Here is a 19,856-nt window from a genome sequence, read left to right on the forward strand (position 1 = left end):
ACAGAAATCCTCCTGTTCTTCAGTTGCTTTGTTTGAGGATCACTGATGAATGATGAGTTGGCATCAGCTGCTCATCATCGCTGGAATCCCTGCAGGAACCAATCGGAAAGAGATTTCAGTAAACGGGTGACCAGAGAGAACTGACATCATCAGAGAGCTGAGTCACATTTAAGCAATGATCCAGGATTTTGTAAAAAGGGCCGTTGTGTGTGTGTGTGGGGGGGTATTTGCGAATGAGTCTGGTGCAACAGAGATATCAGGCTTCCCTAAGGAGCCTGGGGACACGCCCCCAGAAAATTTGGAATTTTTAGGTGCCAATTCCTGAATTTTGGTACATATTTCACCACAAAATACAACCACATAGAAAAGATATTTTCTAACCTGTTTTTCGTTCATTTGAACCTTTATTGTACAATTTTGAACATGATGCGATGATGTTATGATGACAAGTAACAGAACATTTTAAATGTCTGTGGCTAAAAAACTGAACACGCAACACCTTGCTGAATCATGATGTGGTACAAATGTAGCTGAGTCACTTGTTGCTGAATAGATGGTTCAGAAACAACATTCATCAGTTTTTTGGGGGGCCATGAAAAGGGGGGTTGGGGACCCTGGATCTGCCCCTGCGTTTAAGCATCATCCTGAGTCAGTGAAAAGCGAAAAGGCAACGCAAGTCAAAACTAATAATATCCATCCATGCGTCAGCAATATTGACCAATTACTCAGCAATATTTAAATCAGCGTTAGTGACAAGGCTTTCACCTCTGTACCACACTCTCCATAACTTTGGATAAATGTTTTCGAGTATTTAAACTCATCTACATTTGCTACCTCGACGTTTTGCAACCATGCTCCCTCTCATTCACACAATTCACAAATAGCTTTCTCAAAATTCACAATGCAGCTCCTTCTGGCCTTCTCTATAGTAATACATCAGCACTCTTAGAGCAAACATTGCATCTGCAGTGGTCTGTCTGGGCATAAAATCTCTCTCAAGATATTAAACTGTTAAACTTACTTGTGGTGTTATACTGCAAGGGTGTTTTTGAGCAAGGCATTAACAGAATAAACTGGAATAGCATTATGAGAGCACATTCCTACACTAAAACTGGACAGTTCTGTGTTTGGATTAAAAGCATTAATTACATATCTGTAACACTGTTACAACATAACTTCAATATCAGTGCTGTGTAAATGTGTATTTGACTGTGACAGATCCAGATTCTAATCCAGATCTGCAGCAAACTTTACTTGAATGTTTGTCATGATATGTATGAGTGACAGATTTCAACATGATCAGTTTATTTTTCCACAAAAAGGCATATGTCATGACATAAAAAACATAAAATGCAGATTTGTATCCTGATTAAATGTAATGGGCTCCTCCTCTTGATGGTATTGATCATTTCACCAGGTTTGGTTTAGACTGATCATGTGACTGATATTTTGTGGAAACAGGATGGTGGGGATGTGATTCCGTGCACAGAGGGCTCGTTAACTACACACAAACACTCATTTTTCATTTTATCTGTCCTGTTCTGAGGTGTGTGACACTCACAGCTCCACCTCGCTGTTTTTCTGGACAGTCGGAGCCCGCATGCAGACCGCACAGGTGTTGTCCAGACTCTGGAAACATGGCCGACAGTACAGAGCTGAAAAATCAAGACGAAAAAAACATGTCAAAGTCGACACTGTGGAAACAACAGAAGTGAAGGCAGCAGCGGTGCTTCAAACGTATTTAAAGTGTGTCTACCTGAACACTCTGGGACATCACAGGCGACCATGTCTTTGCCCACCACCTCACCGCAGGACAGACAGGTGGCTGAGGACACACCCAGCAGGTCCAACAGGTGGACGCCTCCAGGTAACCTGACACACAAACACACACTCACAGATTTTACGCTTTTAACCCACTTTATTTTTTCACTTTTATATTTGAATTAAAAAGATTGATGCTGTTCATCTGTTCTGGTTTGTCGTTACCGTCGAAGGAGTGTTTGAAGGCAGCTCCCTCTTCCTCCTCCTCCTCTTCCTCTGTCAGCTCGGGCTCTGGCTGCAGAGGCTTTCAGCGCTTTTCCCTCTCTCCTCCTCTGGTCAAGGAGCTGCCGACGGAGGAACTGGATCCTCTCCTGATGCACCAAAAACAACTTAATGTTACAATGAGATTATTAAAAAAGTGAATTACATGTAACTCTTAACTGTCTCAGATGTTCAAATTAAACTAACTTAAACAAAGACAACATGAGCACAAACAGAATAGTTTTTAAATAATTCAGCATTTTGGCCAAGTGGCACTTTTCTCTGAGCATGATCCAGCTTGCACGTGCCCCAGTCATGAGGACCCCAGCAATGGAAGAAGACCAAGGACACGCCCACCTGGCTGTGTGAGACAGATGGCTACGTTTGAGAGGTGGGGATGGACCAGTTGTGTTTTTGGGGTGACTGTCATCCAGGATGCAGAGACTTTTTCTTTGTCTTTAATGTTTTGAAGCTGTTATCGTGTGCAAGATTTCAGATAAAGACTGTTTTCATCTGGTGAAATTAATAAAAATTTAGTGAAATGTTTGAGTGTGTACCAGCTCTCTGTTGGGGTGTAAATAAGCACAGATCAGTCGTCGGCAGCGAAGGACGTAACCTCTGGTCAAAGAGAGAAGCAGAGAGAGCCCGTACAGGAACCCTGAAACACACCAACACTTTACTCACATGTCATCACGCCAACTTCAAATAACTTTTTTTTTCCATCAAAGAAAAAAAAAAAAACAACAATAAAAGAGAAATATATGAAGGGAAGAAGAAGCACTGATCTTTATGATGTCATAACTGGACTGGTGTCTTACCTAAGATGAAGGAGGTGCTGTAATCTGGCTCTGAGGGCTCTTGGAGACACTTCCTGCTGATAACAGTAATATTTCCTCTCTGCAGGATATTAAAGGCAGAGACCACGTCCTTGAAGATGTCTGCAGCGTATCCTGATCCATTCACGTCCATGGACACCATGACAGGAGCTGATGGCACAGAAGGTCACACAGAAGTTACAGTCTTATCAAAAGTGAGCAGTTTGCAGCTGCTCACTGTGTCTTTTCTCACCTCTGGCAACAACATCCCCCTTTGCCTGGTGGTGAATCTGATCCAGAATCCAGAACAAAAGGAAGTCCAGCACCACCAGCACCCCCGCCATCGCCATGTGTGTTAGAATGGATGCCACACCCTTACAGGTCGCTCTCCATTCCTCTGGTGTTTGACGAAGAGACACTGGAGGACAAACAGAGACAAACACCACAGATCAGTTCACTTTGGTCCTCACACAGACTGAAGCCAACAACACTTCTGGAAGTGACTAATGAATATGAGCTCAATGGAAGCGATCAGTTTGAATTTCAGCTACACTTGAGTTTGGGTGTTGGCTAAATGCTTATTTTATTGTTTTGGTGACACCACTGACTCGCAGCCAATCAGGTTTGAATGCAGGCTCACTTGGTGTGATGAATTTCTTGGCCTCGCGGGGAGTGACTGGCAGAACAGACACTCCGCCCCCCCTGGAAAGCCGTTGGTCGAGCGCCACAAACTGAGCGGAGATGTACACATTGTCAATTTGTCCTTCTGGAGATACCGACGCCTGTACCACACTGCCCTGCAAAACAACAACAACAAAAAAAACAGAACAAAACACATTTACACAGCACACAAAACATTAACATGTTAAAATGCTCAGTTATCATGTAAATGGTCAGAGGTGGGACAAAGTCACCATCAAGTCACTCTCAAGTCATGAATCAGCAAGTCCCAAATCAAGTCTCAAGTCATAATGACCACCATTTGTTTGTAAACTGACTTGAGACTTGGAGATTCATGACTTGAAATTGACTTGACAGTGACTTTGTCCCACCTCTGTAAACTGTTGGTTAATTTTTACTATGTGGCATTTAACATGCTATTGTATTAACTTGTTGACATTTAATAATGTTGTGTATGAAGTTACCAAAACATGGAGACACATTGACTTTTTTAATTGTCATTATTATGACCGTGGCAAAACATATATGCATTCATATCACATCATCATGAGGTGAGTGGCACAAATTACTTTCCTACATTTGATGCAAAGCTACAATTCCAAAACAGACTGAAACAATACATTCAGCATGTTAGTATACTTATTAATTATATCAGCATGTTAGTTAAACAACAAAGGTGATTTCCCTTGTTATGAAAAGGACAAGTGTGGACATCATGGAGTCTGTGGGTCCACAATATTTCTGTCAGGAACTCTGGAATTATTGCACATTCTGCTTTGAAATTTTGGATTCTGACAGATACACAGTGAGTTGACATCTTTTAACAGAATTTGAAGCTGTCGCAGGTATATTAGTTCTGTTATGAAACAACTGTTAGATATATCTGTTTATTTGTTATTATATTTTATTTTTTACTATCAAGTATTTGCTATGCTTAAATGGTTGCATTTTTTTTGTGAGTTTTAGTTATCTGTTTGAGTATACATGTCAACTGGTCTGAACTGGTTTTATTTGATCAGAAAGGCCAAACAAAGGAATTAGGTTCTACCAGGTCCCAAACAACTGCAGGCTGAAGCCAAGACTACATGAGCCAATAAGGTACCGCCTACATTCTCTTTTATAAAAAACACGTCGGCCATGTTTGGGGTCTCTCACAAGATGGAGCCCCCTGCATCTCTGGGGACCCAGGCCTGTTTTTCAACATGACTGAATAAATTCAGACTGAGGAATACTTTGACTTTGTAAGGGACAGTATTATAATAAGGATTGAGTAGAATTAACAGAACCTTGCAAAATCTGCATTGTCGGCACAAAAAGCTGCCAGTGTTAGTGGTAGCTGTCAGTGGTATGTGTCATGACCTTAAATGTAATGTCCACATCAGCAATAAGAAAGCCGACTGTTTCAATGTGACCAAGTAGTGAGTGCACTTTGTTCCAGTGCAGAAGGTTCCAGTTCAAACCTCACCCCTGCCACATTTCTCCATGTAATGTGAAGTTGCGTCAGGAAGGGCGTCCAGCATAAAATTTGTGCCAAATGAACATGCAGATCCACCTCGGGTCTGCTGTGGTGACCCCGAGTGAAAACAAGGGAGCAGCTGAAGGGACTACTACTGTTTTTCTTTGACAGGATGTGATGAGCTAAGCTTTCACAAAAATTCAGAGATAAGTTAGCTTTCTCTGAACACACGTCTCCAAGTCTGAAGGCAGGAAATCTTAAAAAGGAGGATGCCCACTGCACCAACAGAGTGGTCAGAGGTCTGGATTCTGGCTACAGCCTGGTGAAGAGCGCTCAAAACTCTGTATTCAGTACCTGTATTTCTTATCAGTATAACTATTCAATAAATTTTCTTGATTAATAAAGAACATGGCAGTCATCCATGATTAACAAATGTAAAAGTTTTTTTTATACACATTAGTTGAAAAAGGAATGTTGGTGCATTTGAATATGTTTGGACTTGTTCAGGCAGGAACATGTAAAGTCGGTCTTTTGTTTGCGTGCAGTGACTTATGATTAGTATCATACATAATTTGTTGACGGACAGTATGTGAGGCGGGCAGACTGACTGTAGGAAGGACCAGAACAACAGGATGAGGCTGACATATGCCAGAGGCTCACTCAGCTTCTGGAATATGTGAAGGCGGGATGACACAGCCTCCATGATCCCCTGCCCCATCTCCTGCAGCGAGCGACTGCTGTTCACGTCAACGTCAAAATGCACTGAAGCTGAAATGTTGAACTCAAATTCCCGCTTCATGTGTTCGAAGGAGTTGACGATGGCTAGAAGGAGATTCAGGATCAGACTGGGTACATCAGAAATTGTGGAAAATAATAATAGAAAAAGATTTACTTACGTTTTGCCAGTCGTGCTTTGATGAGGCTGCCGATGTAGGATGGGATGATACAGAAGAACTGAGCAGCTGAAAAGATCAAATCACATTTAGAAGACAATATTTAAATTGTTTTGGCATTTTCTGAGTAGACACCTCAACAAATACAAATTACAAAAAAAAAAAAAAAACAAGCACATGGAGCAAAAATAATCAGATCATATGACTTAAATACATTAATATGTTCTGTGCATTTTGTAAAATCAGACAGATCCAAAATTGGACCGGGACAATATTAGAAGTCTGCCGCTGTGCAAGAATTCTGAAATAACACAAAGCCGTTTCATGGATCTGGAAGTTTTGTTTAAAGTTCCCGATGTGACATGAACTGCAGTTATTTCCAAGTTAAACTAAGACTTCACTTTCAACTCTAAACCTTTGAGCCTCATTCAAAATCCAGAAATGTGCAGCGCCCTTCCAGAGATGGCAGCCAACTTAGGAAGCAGAAAATGTTTCAAATTGATCAAGCTTAGCATATTGCGAGGAACAGCTGGAGTACAATGTCATGTAACTAACCCTGAGCAATTTGGCAGAGTGGCATGAAGACGTTCACAATCTGGCACAGAGCTTTGAAGTCTTTCAGCTGATTTTCACAATCCGTCTGAGCCTCGATGAAGACCGCACGGCACTTTTTGTACGGAGAGCCCATCCTGTTGTTACAGACGTCACCGATGTCCACCAGAAAGTGCAGGACATTCCTCAAGGTCTGAGCTGCAAGGACAGGGGTCAGAGGTCAGCTTCAACTGATGTTTAAATTCAACATTCAAATATAACATCGTCTGCTTTTTGTCTGACATGAAAACTGATCTTCCGTGAGAAAGTCTGTGTCAGGTTGAAACAACAATCAGGAAAAGTTAGAGGGACAAACAATGAACAGGAAAATCTGAGCCTGAATCAGACATCAATAAAACGTCATCACTCACCAACGTGACGCGTGCTGTCCGTCATCGCCGTCATGAAGTTCTGAACTCTTCCTGCGACAGCGTAGGCGTTGTTGCTGATCTCTTTAATTTTGTCCAACACAGCTGCAGTGAAAAGACACGACACCAAAAAAAACAAAAAAAACAACTTCAGAGATAACAGATTATGTTGCATCACAGCTTGATAATTTAATTTAATTATGAGTTACTGATCCCTTTCTCCATGTGAAGACATTTCATCAGTCCCACTAAGGGTGGAGGGATTTGGACATTTATGTCATGTACTTCTCTTCTGTACAGGAAGGATCTGTTATGGGTGTTGTGAAAGTGTCGTGACACGGACCCACAACAGGGGGCGTTAATGAACGGACAATGGATAAGCCAAAAAGTAACAATTTAATGTTGTGAATCGCACAACAACGTACAGACAATAACAATATGGTGGACTGTCAATCATACACCAGGTGACGTGTGGGCAGGCTCGACGATAGAAGATGCCTGGAGAGAGAAGAGCTGGATCCCCACACAGCTTCCAACACCAACGGAGCTGAAGAACACCGGAGCCACCAAGCCCTGCGCCCCAGGTGGCCGCTGTTTTCAGCAGTCAGACCCGGTACTGCTGGCAGAGAACAGAGACAGTCCAGATGAGTGTGAGGTCGCACACTCAGTAATCCCACAGTCTGTATTAAGTAAAGGAGGGAAAACCTCCACCTCCAATCACACACACTCGTGCAGCTCCTGGTCAACCACTTATCTGAGTTGGGGTGTGAGGCGAAGCCGTCGCTGTCACACCAAACGCCAATCCTCCAGATAAGGAAACACTCCAGGAAAACGGCTGCAAATAGAAGTTCAGGTTAAACACACACAGTGTCAGTCAGCAGAGAAATTACCTGAATGGTAGTTGATTTCTCGGCGAGGAGGTGGAGTTGCAGTCCGGTCTTTGTAGTGGTGGTGATGGGTGACAGCTTGTGTTGATTGATGACAGCTGTCACCTCCAGCAAAGCCGACGCCCTCTCGTGCTTGAAGCCCGCACTTCAAGCAGGGCGCCATCTTGTGGTGGTGGGCCAGCAGTACCTCCTCTTCAGCGGCCCACACAACAGGACCCCCCCCCTCAACGGGCGCCTCCTGGCGCCCGACCAGGCTTGTCCGGGTGCCGCCGGTAGAAGTCGGCCAGGAGGGCCGGGTCCAGGATGAAGCTCCTCTTCACCCAGGAGCGTTCTTCGGGTCCATACCCCTCCCAGTCCACCAAATACTGGAACCCCCGGCCCTTCCGACGGACGTCCAGGAGCCGGCGCACGGTCCAAGCCGGCTCCCCGTCGATGATCCGGGCAGGAGGCGGTGCCGGTCCGGGGGCACAGAGGGGTGACACGTGGTGAGGTTTGATGTGGGACACATGGAAAACCGGGTGGACTGAGGACCTTGAGGATAGTGAAAGGTCCGATGTATCTGTCCTTCAATTTTTGGGATTCCACTTGCAGGGGAATGTCCTTTGTGGAAAGCCAAACCTCCTGCCCAGGCTGGTACGCAGGGGTCGGGTCACGCCGGCGGTCTGCATGGTTCTTGGCCCTCGTCCGGGCTTTGAGCAGGGCAGAGCGGGCAGTATGCCACACCCGACGGCACCTTCTCAGATGGGCCTGGACCGAAGGCACCCCGACCTCTCCCTCCACTAGCGGGAACAATGGGGGCTGGTACCCCAAACACACTTCAAATGGGGAGAGGCCGGTGGCAGACGAGACTTGACTGTTATGAGTGTACTCGATCCAGGCCAGATGGTCACTCCAGGCCGTCGGGTGCGCGGAGGTCACGCAACGGAGGGCCTGCTCCAGTTCCTGGTTTGTCCGCTCTGCCTGCACGTTCGTCTGGGGGTGGTACCCAGACGAGAGACTGACGGTGGCCCCCAGTTCCCTACAGAAACTCCTCCAGACCTGGGAGGAGAACTGAGGACCACGATCCGAGACAATGTCTGATGGAATCCCATGCAGACGCACGACGTGGTGGACCAGGAGGTCTGCAGTCTCCTGGGCCGTCGGGAGCTTCGGGAGGGCCACGAAGTGGGCCGCCTTGGAAAACCGGTCCACTATCGTTAGGATGGTGGTGTTTCCCTGGGACGGCGGGAGGCCCGTGACAAAGTCCAGGCCGATATGAGACCAGGGGCGACGAGGCACTGGCAGAGGCTGGAGGAGGCCTTGGGCCTTATGATGGTCAGCTTTGCCCCTGGTGCAGGTGGTGCAGGCCTGGACATACTCCCGGACGTCGGCTTCCATAGACGCCCACCAGAAGCGCTGCCGGACCACTGCCACGGTTCTTCGCACCCCTGGGTGACAGGAGAACTTGGAACCGTGACAGAAGTCAAGGACCGCAGCCCTGGCCTCTGGTGGGACGTACAGTTTGTTCTTCGGACCGGTCCCCGGGTCCGGGCTCCGTGTCAGGGCCTCCCGGACGGTCTTCTCCATGTCCCAGGTAAGGGCGGCCACGACAGTGGACTCGGGGATGATGGTGTCAGGGGGGTCTGACAGCTCAGTCTTGACCTCCTCTTCGTGCACCCGGGACAGGGCATCAGATCGTTGGTTCTTTGTCCCGGGGCGGTAGGTGATCCGGAAGTCAAAACGCCCGAAGAACAGCGACCAGCGGGCTTGCCTGGGGTTCAGACGCTTCGCGGTCCGGATGTACTCCAGGTTCCGATGGTCCGTGAAAACTGTAAATGGTACCGATGCTCCCTCCAACAGGTGTCTCCACTCTTCAAGAGCCTCCTTCACCGCAAGAAGTTCCCGATTGCCGACGTCATAGTTCCGTTCAGCTGGGGTCAACCTGCGGGAAAAGTAGGCACATGGATGGAGAACCTTGTCGGACTCCCCGCTCTGGGATAGCACGGCTCCTATCCCTGAGTCAGAGGCATCCACTTCAACAACAAACTGGCGCTTGGGATCGGGCTGCACCAGAACTGGTGCAGTTGAGAACCGGCGTTTCAACTCCCTAAACGCGGCTTCGCACCGATCCGAACAGGTGAAGGGGACTTTTGTGGAGGTCAGGGCTGTCAGGGGGCTAACTACCTGACTGTAGCCCTTGATGAACCTCCGGTAGAAATTTGCAAAACCGAGGAACTGTTGTAGTTTCCTACGGTTCGTTGGTTGGGGCCAATCTCTCACCGCCGCAACCTTGGCCGGATCAGGGGCGACGGAGTTGGAGGAGATTATGAACCCCAAGAAGGACAAAGAAGTGCGGTGGAACTCACACTTCTCGCCCTTCACAAACAGCCGGTTCTCCAACAACCGCTGTAGGACCTGACGTACATGCTTAACATGGGTCTCAGGATCCGGAGAAAAAATGAGTATATCGTCTAGATATACGAAGACAAACCGATGCAGGAAGTCCCGCAAGACGTCATTAACCAATGCTTGGAACGTCGCGGGCGCATTGGTGAGGCCGAACGGCATGACCAGGTACTCAAAGTGACCTAACGGGGTGTTAAATGCCGTCTTCCACTCCTCTCCCTCCCGGATCCGAACCAGGTGATAAGCATTCCTAAGATCCAATTTCGTGAAAATTTGGGCTCCATGCAGGGGCGTGAACACTGAATCCAACAGAGGTAACGGGTATCGGTTTCGAACCGTGATCTCGTTCAGCCCTCTGTAATCAATGCATGGACGGAGTCCGCCGTCCTTCTTGCCCACAAAAAAGAAACCAGCACCCATCGGGGAGGTGGAGTTCCGGATCAACCCGGCAGCTAACGAGTCCCGGATGTAGGTCTCCATTGATTCGCGTTCCGGACGTGAGAGGTTGTACAGCCTGCTGGACAGGTACTCAGTGCCCGGTATCAAATCAATGGCACAATCGTACGGACGGTGCGGGGGCAGCGTGAGTGCCAGATCCTTGCTGAAGACGTCAGCAAGGTCGTGGTACTCGGCTGGCACCGCCGCCAGATTGGGGGGAACTAAAACCTCCTCCTTAGCTGTCACACCGGGTGGAACCGAGGATCCTAAACACTCCCAGTGGCAGGTTTCGCTCCACTGAACCACAACCCCAGACGGCCAATCAATCCGGGGATTGTGTTTTAACACCCATGGAAAACCCAATATCACTCGGGAGGTAGAAGGTGTTACATAAAACAATCTCCTCCCTGTGATGTCCCAGACACCACCAATGTCACTGGCTGAGTCTGGTGTGTGATTAGTGGAAGAAGGTGCCATCTAGTGCCCGCACCGACAATGGTGACGGTAAGGCCACTAGAGGGAGCCCAACCTCCTTTGCCCATCTGCTATCCAGCAGATTCCCTCCGACCCCATGGCCACCAGTGCTGGGGCGTGAAGGGTTAAATCCTCACTCAGGATCGTGACTGGGATTTGGCAGATTTACGGGGTCTCCCCGCGTGGGTATTGTGACCCACCCTTAGCCCAGTCTCTAAGGACGATGTGCTGCTGTTTTGATCGTTTGGGGCATTCTCTCTGTGTGTGCTCAGTAGAGCTGCAGAGAAAACACTCTCCACGGATCAGCCTCCTTTGTCTCTGATCTGATCGTTTTTGGCCCTGCTCGTTCCATAGCAACGTCGAGCAGGGGGAGCTGTTGTCCACGTGGAGAGCCCTGGCAGTGGAGCGATGGGGAAGTCGGCTTCCTTTCAGACCCGGAGGAAGAGGGACGGCTTGTGCCTTGACCACGCCCTTCGTCTCGCTCCCGTCGGTGTTCTGTTAATCGTTGTCTAACCGATAACCAGGTCGATAAGCCATCTAAATCCCGCGGCTCGCCTTCGCCACCAGGTGCTCCTTGAGGACCAGAGACAGTCCGTTTACAAAGGCGGCGCGGACGCAACAGCATTCCAGCCGGCTCGCGCTGCCGCGATGCGGAAGTCGACTGCATACTTTGCTGCGCTCCGACACCCCTGTCTTATCGACAGCAGGCACACTTGAAGCGGTCTCGCCTCTATGAGGGTGGTCGGAACACCTGTCGGAACTCCCTCACAAACTCAGTATAAACCGTTAGGAGCTGTGAATTCTGCTCCCAAAGCGCCGTAGCCCGTTGCTGCGTGCATCTCCTCGAAGCAAGTTTATAACGTAAGCCACCCGGCAGGCGTCTGACGCGTACATGACGGGACGCTGTGAAAAGACGAGCGAGCACTGCATCAAGAAGTCCAGCGCACGTCTCCACACAGCCTCCGTACGGCTCCGGTAGGGCTTATGTATGCTTCAGGGGAAGGTGGGGGGGGTCGTTGAACGACCAGCGAATGTCTGTTTCTGGCACACGGTCAGCAGGGAAGAGGTTGCTGCAGCAGCGCCCTGAGCATGCGCTTCCAACTGGGCGGTGAGAGCCTCTATCCTGCGTTGAGAACACTGCTCTGCTCGGTAACTAAGCCAACCGAGTGGCAAAGGCGGTAAGATGTGCTGCAGCTCACCCAACACGCCTCCTGCCTGTGCACCTCGCTCTCCCATTGGCTGTTCAAGCGATGGTTGACGCCCCTCGGGATCCATGACGCTGGCCGAGAAATCTGTTGTGAAAGTGTCGTGACACGGACCCACAACAGGGGGTGTTAATGAACGGACAATGGAAGCCAAAAAGTAACAATTTAATGTTGTGAATCGCACAACAACGTACAACAACAACATATGGTGGACTGTCAATATACCCAGGTGAGTGTGGCAGGCTCGACTATAGAGATGCCTGGAGAGGAGAAGCTGGATCCCCACACGCTTCCAACACCAACGGAGCTGAAGAACACCGGAGCCGCCAAGCCCTGCGCCCAGGTGGCCGCTGTCTTCAGCAGTCAGACCCGGTACTGCTGGCAGAGAACAGAGACAGTCCAGTATGATGGTGAGGTCGCACACTCCGTAATGCCCACAGTCTGTTTAAGGAGGGAAAACTCCACCTCCAATCACACACACTCGTGCAGCTCCTGGTCAACCACTTATCTGAGTTGGGGTGTGAGGCCGAAGCCGTCGCTGTCACACCAAACGCCAATCCTCCAGATAGGAAACACTCCAGGAAACGGCTGCAAATTAGAAGTTCAGGTTAAACACAACACAGTGTCGAGTCAGCAGAGAAATTACTGAATGGTAGAGTTGAGTTCTCGGCGAGGAGGTGGAGTTGCAGTCCGGTCTTTGTAGTGGTGGTGATGGGTGACAGCTTGTGTTGATTGATGACAGCTGTCACCTCCAGCAAAGCCAACGCCCTCTCGTGCTTGAAGCCGCACTTCAAGCAGGGCGCCATCTTGTGGTGGTGGGCCAGCAGTACCTCCTCTTCAGCGGCCCACACAACAATGGGCCCTCTTTCTTTTTTTTTTAATATATAATAGTACACGCTGCCTCTTTGACAGATTATTAAAAGTTTGAACAAAACCTCTTGTTATGCTTGTATCAACAATTCTTACATCACCAGCCAGTTTGGTCAGTTGGTATGGAAGCTAGCTCCAATCAATGTCAAATGAACGCATCTGGAAGCAAAAAACTGGAATTTAAATGAATGAAATATGTGAAAGTTGGGTGGATCTTACGAAACAGAGGTGTGGCTGCTCGCTGCAACAGTTCCTGGGTTTTGATTGGCAGCCAGCTCCGCCCCACACATCAGAGTGGTGGCGAGTCCCTCCGAGTTTTCAATTATGTTGGTGAGTGGGTCCGACAGAAGCAGCGAGATGCACACTACCTGCAGCAAGTTCCAGCCATGTTCTGAAACACAGTGAAAGAATGAGATAACTGCACCAAGAACCACACCCAAACAAGCCCCACCTACACCTGTAAGACATACTCATAATAATTTACAGTTACAATCATTACCATGAAGCAACCATGTTCAGTCTGATTTTAAGTCAGTGTGGAAGAATGTTTCTCACAAAGGCAATCTGTCCAATTATAAGAAATAATCTACAATGAAGCCTGCAGCTGGGACTAGTTTCTGGAATCTAGACACTCTGCCACAATATCTACTGAATGCCATGGATTATCGATGTGCAGGAACTCTGTGCCACTGGATTTTCACAGTGAACCTGATGATGATGCGACATTAATCACGCTCACCCTGAGAACATTGAGGGCACCATGAGCAAGACGGTGCCTCGGATGCTGGTCGACAACCCAAGCCGAATGCTGCCAGGAAGGCCACACCCACCGTGCTGTACACACAGTACCACATGGCCTGGGATGCAGGAACAGAGCCATGGCACATATAGAGATGCCAATAGCAGCCCACAGGAAAATAGAGCAAGGCTCTGCCCAGCCTCCTGCAGGTGACCTTTGACCTTTTTCAGCCACACATGTGCTTTGTTGATCTGTGGAGGTGAAAAGAACAAGATGTTATAAACACACAGAGACCTGGATCAGACACCAGCATGGAGTCAGCTGAGATTTAGATTTCACTTTGCTGCAGCAGCATCATTGCCTCTACAGGACATCGTATTAAAATGACATATTGAATGCATCATCTTCAATTATCACTCAGCTCAGCAGCAACTATACAAAAAGGAGGACAACAATAAAGCAGCATGAGTTTACAATGGATGAAAAGAAGTGAGAAAGTCATATGAAAATAAAGCGCAATAATCAATACTGTAAATATCCAATCATCAGATATATTATTCTGAAAATGGGCCATTCCATATGATGACTACTTTATGGATTTTATGCAAATAATTTTTTAGTTTTCACGAAAATAACATTTTCAAAGCTGGATTTTCTTTGTTGATTGTTTCATCTGCTGCTCCACAGTGGATACTGGAACATTTGTTATTAGTACTCACATGATATTCTCACCGGGGTTCTCGAGTTTGGAGTGAGATTACAATCTGTTTGGGCAGAGCCACTCAAAGTTTAGGGAGCAGTTCTTTCACTGTCACAACTAGACTCGTCGCATCATATTTTTATTCACCATGTATGATGTAGAAGGGAAAAAGTCATCCCTCCTTGTGGGCGTGATCTCTTCCTCTCAATATGATAATACAAGGTGTGGGATGAGTGTGAGAACATATCTCACAGACAGTGTGTGAGACTTGAGAACCCTGTTCCCATAAAGTCTTGATGCTGAATGCAGCAGATGCAAGCAATCACAGTAAATTGCATCTGCACATGTACAGTAGTGTTCAGAATATAGTAGTGCTATGTGACTAAAAAGATTAATCCAGGTTTTGAGTATATTTCTTATTGTTACATGGGAAACAAGGTACCAGTACATTCAGTAGATTCTCACAAATCCAACAAGACCAAGCATTCATGATATGCACACTCTTAAGGCTATGAAATTGGGGCTATTAGTAAAAAAAAAAGTAGAAAAGGGGGTGTTCACAGTAATAGTAGTGTGGCATTCAGTCAGTGAGTTCGTCAATTTTGTGGAACAAACAGGTGTGAATCAGGTGTCCCCTATGTAAGATGAAGCCAGCACCTGTTGAACATGCTTTTCTCTTTGAAAGCCTGAGGAAAATGGATGTTCAAGACATTGTTCAGAAGAACAGTGTAGTTTGATTAAAAGTTGATTGGAGAGGGGAAAACTTATACGCAGGTGCAAAAGATTATAGGCTGTTCAACTACAATGATCTCCAATGCTTTAAAATGGACAAAAAAAAAAAACAAACACAAAAAAAAAACGCATGGAAGAAAATGGAAAACAACCATCAAAATAGATAGAAGAATAACCAGAATGGCAAAGGCTCACCCACGATCAGCTCCAGGATGATCAAAGACAGTCTGGAGTTACCTGTAAGTGGTGTAAGACGCCTGTGTGAAGCTAATTTATTTGCAAGAATCCCCCGCAATGTCCCTCTGTTAAATAAAAGACGTGGCAGAAGAGGTTACAATTTGCCAAAGAACACATCAACTGGCCTAAAAGAGAAATGGAGGAATATTTTGTGGACTGATAGAGTAAAACTGTTCTTTTGGGTCCAAGGACTGCAGACAGTTTGTGAGATGACCACCCAAACTCTGAATTCAAGCCACAGTTCACAGTGAAGACAGTGAAGCATGGTGGTGCAAGCATCATGATATGGGCATGTTTCTCCTACTGTGGTGTTGGGTCTATATATTGCATACCAGGTATCATGGATCAGTTTGGATATGTCAAAATACTTGAAGAGGTCATGTTGCCTTATGCTGAAGAGGAGATGCCCTTGAAATGGTGTTTCACAAGACAAGACCCCAAGCACACTAGTAAATGAGCAAAATCTTGGTTCCAAACCACAAAATTAATGCCTCGCAGATGTGAAGAAATCATGAAAAACTGTGGTTATACAACTAATACTAGTTTAGTGATTCACAGGATTGCTAAAAAAGCAGTGCTTGAACATAATAGTTTTGAGTTTGTAGTGTCAACAGCAGATGCTACTATTACTGTGAACACCCCCTTTTCTACTTTTTTTTTACTAATAGCCCAATTCATAGCCTTAAGAGTGTGCATATTATGAATGCTTGGTCTTGTTGGATTTGTGAGAATCTACTGAATCTACTGGTACCTTGTTTCCCATGTAACAATAAGAAATATACTCAAAACCTGGATTAATTGTTATGTTTCGGACGCGGGCGGAGAACTGACCCAGTGTTTGAAGGACCAAGCATGAAATAAGCAGAGCACGGTTCAAAAGATAACAGAATTTAATAAACATAACAGTGAAGTGATAAACAATCAAAAATGTCCGCGGTCTGGTGAGGTGAAAACACGGCGCGCTCTCAGCAGCGCAAACGGTCCGGAGCCACAGCAGTTCGGACCCAGGGACCCCGCCGACACCCCTCAGGTGGCCGCGACAAACCGAGTCTGTGAAGAAAGAAAACATGAGGTGAGTCCAACTCCACACAGAGAGACACAACTCAAAGGTGCACGCAATCAGCAAACACTTCCTGGCTTAAATCTATACATCAGCTTCTTACCCTGCAGGCACAGAACAACTCAGTTCAAATCTCCACTGCAGCAGAAGCTGATTAGACAATTAGCATAACATGACAGCTCACTAACACAAGGTGTGAGGGACACCAAATCCACTGTCATTACTTCATAAAAGTCACCAAAACCAAATTACCTCAGGAAGTGTGCTGAAGAGCGTGAGACCTCACCCAATCCTCCTTCACAGACTGTGGCATCAAACCTGGAGCGGTCTCTGTGTCTGTGATGGTGAGATTGTTCTCCTGACGTCGATCTCACACGTCTGCTCACAAGGTCGAGTCTCTGGCAATCACACACTGTGCATTCAAGGTTTAAATGCAGCAATCTCTGATTAAGACAAAATACACCACAGCTGTGAGTCCTGATGACCTGCATGTGATAACAAGCCTCAGGTGTTCAGGGTGAGGTCCTGATGCTCAGCCACTCAGTCCTGAATTCATACCACCTGGTGGGAGAAACAGAAAACAAAAACCAAACCAGCCAAACACCCCAGCCCACAACATTAATCTTTTTAGTCACATAGCACTACTATTATTCTGAACACTATTGTAGCTTAGCCGACACGACACAATGACTCTGGTTTCTTAAACATACCCAAAACTCCACCAAGAAACATGAACATCGTGATATCAGGATGTGGAGATTTTTCTTCCACACACACGAGAGTGAACAGTGCTGTCCCACCCAGATTTCGTTTTGAATTGGGTGAATTTCATGTCAGGTCAACCGTCGCTTAGTCAAAAAAGAAAATGACAAATATGGCTGGAGCCAAACTCAAATCAAAAAGAAAGAAACAATCAGCTTCTGTTCTCCAGTAATGATATTGGTCTGGCCAAAAAAACAGACATGACTGGGTTAAACAAAGTGACTGAAGCCATTTTGCTGCTTGATTCAAAATTCAATTTATTTCATTTATATAGCACCAAATCACAACAAAGCTGCCTCAAGGCGCTTCACACAAGTAAGGTCTAACCTTACCAACCCCGAGAGTGAGCACACAGGCGATAGTGGTAAGGGAAAACTCCCTCTGATGATTTGAGAAAGAAACCTCAAAGAGACCAGACTCAGACAGGTGACCCTCTGCTTGGGCCACGCAACCGACACACTTGACAATACAAATATAGATGAAATTTTGAGGAAATTTTCACAAAATTAATTGGTGCTTATGTGGTTGAAGGGCCTGTTGCACCTTGGCAGAGTAATACTCTCTGCTCACTGCAAGTCAAGTCCTGTAACATATGCTGGTGCCATGCGTCGCTGCACCCACCACAACATGGAACAACCCTGTGTCCTAATGCCACCTCTTGAATGTAATCATTTGTCTGCCACAGCAAAGTGAAAGGTGGGCATCTCCTTGACTGTCTTCAGTCACTGGGGTCCTCAACACTGAGGCACCTATGTGCTCGATCATGCACAAACAACTGCACCACATGTCCAAAATGTCACAGCTGTCAATCGCACATCAGTCTGTCCAGGTGGGGTGCCCAGTCCCACATGTCCTCGGTCTGAGCACAAACATGTAATAATGTAACTCCCTGGTAGAAATGAAGAAATAAAGTTAATCCATAAAGCAGGCATTGTTGTTAATCCTTAATCGTCCAACATTGTGATGGGAACTGATCAGATAATCGCCCTGGGTGCAGAGGTTTGCAAGCATGTACACCCCCACTCTGCCTTCGCGGCAAGTGTATCTAATATTTAATGTAGAACAGTGCTAAAGAATCACTGTTTTCAGCTCCGTATGAGAACAGATCCACAAGTTCAGCTCAGAGCGATGCCACTGTATTCTTCCAGACACCCACAAGGTTGCTTCCCGATAAGGAATAACTCAGTCATTGTTTTCCTTCTAGAAGCAAAGTTCTGTCACACAGTCAAAGTATGAGATCACTCACATTTTACAGAATGCAGAAGCAGCAATTAATTTTAAACAATATAATCATTCAACTGTATATTATTGATCAGCATAGTTCAAACATGAAGGTACAAACACTTTGATTATAAACAGAGACAACAACAATATTATTTGCAGTACACACCTTGACCTCATGACCTTAGAACATATCATGAAACATCATGTCAGGCATTAGTCATGACTTTATTAAAAATGGTCAATGTCTGACATGTTTTAAACCAACATGTTACACCCTACTTAAGCATGTGTTATTTATGAAAACCTTAAATCAAAACACTTTACTGATTTGAGAGTCAACACACCTGTCAGCAGTTCAACATGTTCAATACAATTTATCATAATCACATATTTCAATCATTAATCAAACCGTATAATATTGTATCATTTCAAAACCATCATAAATCAGTTGAACACCTATCAAAGCATAGGCATCCGCCCTTTAGAGGTTTCAAATCCCGCAAAACCTTGGAGAGGTCGCCGCTCAGCGAGATCTCAGTAACATTGAGAACTGCACTGAGACGCTCTGATCGGGCTGCACTTTAACTGCTGCACACGCACAACAGCATTAACATCACAACATAAAACTATTTTTATATTGTGCCTAAAACTCTCATGAATATATTCTCTGGGTTTATAGACGTTGTTATTGCGTTTGTTTTAACATGCGAGAATCACAGGCTGTCTCTCTGTTATTTTCAGTGGGAGCTTCTGTGAGCTACGCTCGCTTCCTGATCATGTTGTTCTGGGGGAAAGTGAAGTTTGCTTTTTAAGGTCTTGATTATTGTTCTTTACAACACTGTTTGTCCTCTTTGTTCCAGACTAATATATATGTCTGAAATTCGGTTTGCGTTTATTAAATTCCACGCAGATTAAATGTAGTAGACACGGATTATTCGTTATAATTGTTTTAGCAAGTTTTCAGGGTATCATGCATGCAGTCGCTTATTAACATGATGAAAAGCATAAAAAATACATTTTTGTAGTATAATATTAATTTACAATTGTCATCATGTGGATTCTCTATGTTGTTTTGACTGCAAAGCCTCTCTGGCACGCAAGGGATTATGGGATACATGAAAACCCTGGATACACATTTGCATTCATTTGACATCATGATAAAACCCTTGAAAACATTATGGCACAAGTATACACCCTAGTCAACTTCATTTATTCACTACAATACCTAGCTCATTTAAGCCGGCATGGTGTGCATTCTTCTAAACATTTGTTATTTTTTGAAAATAATGAACACAAAACCTTTTATTCAGTTTGGTA

At 46.0% G+C, this 19,856-nt stretch overlaps 1 protein-coding gene across 1 annotated transcript; it reads right to left on the reverse strand.

Moving 5' to 3' along the window:
- LOC117509931 (DC-STAMP domain-containing protein 2-like) lies at positions 1 to 13,972 on the reverse strand. The gene is given in 16 exon segments (XM_034169545.1): positions 1 to 89; positions 1,562 to 1,655; positions 1,757 to 1,872; positions 1,987 to 2,132; positions 2,580 to 2,680; positions 2,841 to 3,008; positions 3,091 to 3,255; positions 3,478 to 3,600; positions 3,603 to 3,634; positions 5,583 to 5,796; positions 5,871 to 5,936; positions 6,423 to 6,617; positions 6,830 to 6,931; positions 13,305 to 13,344; positions 13,346 to 13,476; positions 13,825 to 13,972. Coding segments are annotated over 16 exon segments (1,911 nt in total). The 3' UTR covers positions 1 to 19.
- Between the last annotated feature and the right edge of the window lie 5,884 nt (positions 13,973 to 19,856).

The sequence above is a fragment of the Thalassophryne amazonica genome, chromosome 5, assembly GCF_902500255.1.
Source record: "Thalassophryne amazonica chromosome 5, fThaAma1.1, whole genome shotgun sequence".
In the NCBI taxonomy this organism is placed as follows: Eukaryota; Metazoa; Chordata; class Actinopteri; order Batrachoidiformes; family Batrachoididae; genus Thalassophryne; species Thalassophryne amazonica.